At 55.9% G+C, this 3,112-nt stretch overlaps 1 protein-coding gene across 1 annotated transcript; it reads right to left on the bottom strand.

Moving 5' to 3' along the window:
• Nucleotides 1-204: 204 nt before the first annotated feature.
• Nucleotides 205-633, bottom strand: LOC137630996 (cuticle collagen 2C-like). Its single transcript, XM_068362566.1, has one exon. It carries the CDS (start codon nucleotides 631-633, stop codon nucleotides 205-207), a length of 429 nt encoding a protein of 142 aa, XP_068218667.1.
• Between the last annotated feature and the right edge of the window lie 2,479 nt (nucleotides 634-3,112).

The following is a 3,112-nucleotide window of genomic DNA, read 5'->3' as shown; positions in this document are numbered from 1 at the left end:
ACTACATACCTTTTTCCCGGGATGCACCTGGCTGTCAGAGAGATTGCATTGTCCTCGGCCCAGGATAGGATCTTTACCGTCTTTTCCGTTTCTTGACGTAGGCAACAACGGTGGCATTGTCGCTCATCAGGGCTACCCTTCTCCCCACTGAAGAACTCCGCAAGGCGACGAGAGCCTTCTGTGCTGCCATCAGCTCAAGTTTGTTTATGTGGAGGATTTTCTCCTCCAAGGACCACCGACCTCCGGCTGTTTTATCCGGTAGGTGGGCTCCCCATCCTTCTCTGGATGCATCCATGAACCGAAGGATCCAGGGGAAGATCCAGGAGTGAAACTCCTGCTCGGTTGTTCTTTGGTTCCAAACACCACTGGAGTGCCTCTATGGTTGACTGGGATGGGGGAAGCGTTGGGGGTGGATACTTCATTGCTAGGGCCTGTACCTCCTTCAGGTCCCACTGGGCCGGGCGCACTATCAACCTTCCTTTGGGAACTAGCTTCTCCAATGACACCATGTGGCCTACCAGCCTCTGCCACTCCTTCAACGATGCCGGTTTTCCCCTGATGAGGGGCTTTGCCCTGCTTTCCAGATTCCCAACCTTCTCCTTCATCAGGAAAGCCCTGGCTTCCACAGAGCATATCTCCATCCCCAGATACACTGTCCTCGTGGTTGGGGAGGGTTCTGACTTCTCCCAGTTGAACACTACCCCCAGTTCTCAGCAGAAGGTCACTAACTCGTCCCTCTGCTCTGACAACTGTTCTCTGGGCCCTGAGAGGAGTAACCAGTCATCCAGATACCTCAATAGTCTTATCCCTCTCTTGTGAGCCCACTGGAAGACCAGGGAGAAGACTGGTGAAGACCTGAGGCGCGGTCGACAAGCCAAAGCAGAGGGTACGGAACTGGAAGACTGTTTCTTACCAACCTGAACCTGAGGAACTTCCTGCTGGGCGGGTGCACTGGAATCTGGAAATATGCATCTTTGAGGTCTAGGGATAGCATAAAATCCCCTTCCCTGATAGCTACCAGGACCGTACTGGCTGTTTCCATCTTGAACATGGTCCTGTCAACGAAGCAATTGACGGCCGAGAGATAGACGACCAGACACCAACCACCTGAGGCTTGCTCCACCAAGAACAGATGGCTGAAGAATTCCAGTAGGTCTGGGGGCACCTCCTGGATAGCTCTTTTGAGGAGTAGGTCTTGAATTTCCCTTTCTAAGGCCGACCGACGTACTTCCTACTTGGGGTGGAGGGAGGATGTTTTGAGGCCCAATACCAACATAGGGGTGGGGCCCTTGAAATGAATACGGTACCCTTCCTTCAACACTTGAACTGTCCACTTGTCCGCCCCAACCACTGCCCAATTTCTCCACCTTGAACTGAGGCAGCCCGCTATCCCTGAAGGTCACCGGGGAGAGGGGCCTCGTCCCCTACTTTCGCTTGAAGAAGCGGCCATTACATGTTCCCCTGTTAGGAGCTCTGTGCTTATTTCCACCTGCGGCTGGCCTTTGTCCTCCTGAGGGGGGCTGAGTCGGAGGAGCCCAACGCGAGGAGGATGGGGCTTGGGCCAGCAGCACAGAAAGTCGCCAACCTGACTGGGGCCTGGCCCTACCCTGATCATGAGGCCGGTATAGGGAGCGTGTGTTTGAAGATGACGACGGCTCGGACGCCCTGTGAAGCATTGCGTCATGACTCTCCTTCCTCCACTTGTCTAATAGTTCCTCGGGAAAGAGAGCTTCCCTGACAATGGGGGCCTCCCTAAGTCCTCAACTCCCTGTCCGGGAAATTCCTTGGCAGCCTATGGAGGATGACATCCCTCCTACGCAGGACACAATTCGATGCTACGGTATAGGATTGACTTGCTGAGAAGGCTATGGCTCTCGATCCTGAGACTGCCAACTCCAGAAACTGTTCCTTCGCCGGGCCGCTCTTCAAATCGTTCTCCAGGGTGAAGGAAACCAGGGCAGTGGACCATAGGTCTAGCCAGGAAGCCGCATCTCCAGATGCCCATGCAACCACTTCCATGGATGTTGTCTCCTGGACCGTGAAACCCACGGTCCTGCCCAACAGTCTATCTTCCGTGGAACTGGGTACCAGGGCAACCAAGTTCACTTCTGACGGCTGATGCCCCTGGGAGATCCCCTCCGGAGTATAGAATCGTGTGTGTTTGACCTCCGGAAAGGGTAAAAGGTTTGGAGCACAGTGGGGCCTGTTCAATCCTTTCGGCTCCATGGCAGCATTTCTGATTCTTCTAAACCTCTGTTTGATGTCTTGTGCGAGGGAAGGGACCAGGGAGAGCCTTGCCTCCCTAGGGGCTCCAAAACGGCGTTCCAGACCGGTGTCGTGGGGTCGAACTTGCACCGGAACAGGATCGGGTAGGTCGTTGAACTTTCTCATGAGACATAATACTCTCCGGAAGGACGACCCTTCTTCCACTACCTCGTCCTGCTGGTGGTTCCGGGCTCCCATCTCTGAAGTCTCCTCTCCATATACATGTGTTCTACCGGAGGTACACTGCCCTGGGTCTAGAGATCGCCTCTCCCGGCAGTCCGATCTCCCTTCCGAGGGAGTTCTGCGCCGCTCCTCTTCAGCTCCGTTTCGGCGCTGGGGTGGGGTGCAGAGACTCGAAGCCATATGAGAGAGACCTAGAAGGGCAGCACCCCTATATGGTAATCTGGTCCTCCCCTGCGTGGATGGTCCTTGAAGACCGGGGGAGGGGAGACAGCGCTGCCTACCGGATGAAAATCCACTCAAGGGATCTGGGGGACAGGTCAGTAGCTCTCCTCCCCGGAGAAGTATCCCTTAGCGGCGACCTGAATGGCGTCCTCAGCATGCCTGAAAAGGCTTCTTCTTCCTATGGGAACCGATCGGCTACAGTGGGCCGCTGAGCGGAGGATAAAATTGCCGCTCCGCGGGCGGAGGAACGCTCACCTACCCACAGAGGGGTCGAGGAGCCGGTCACCGGCAGCAGATAAATGGCCGTAAGGTCACGCCGGGCGGAGGGTTGGCGGCTCTAGGGACCTATCGGGTCTGAAGACCGGCGCCCTTCCATCGGCGGAGGAGTGGGTCGGTCCACATGGTTACCACATGGGACCTCTGAGCAGGGATAAGGGTCATC

Source organism: Palaemon carinicauda, chromosome 1 (genome assembly GCF_036898095.1).
Source record: "Palaemon carinicauda isolate YSFRI2023 chromosome 1, ASM3689809v2, whole genome shotgun sequence".
In the NCBI taxonomy this organism is placed as follows: Eukaryota; Metazoa; Arthropoda; class Malacostraca; order Decapoda; family Palaemonidae; genus Palaemon; species Palaemon carinicauda.
The sequence above is the reverse complement of the archived record's forward strand: the minus strand, read 5'-3'. Positions and strand labels throughout refer to the sequence as shown.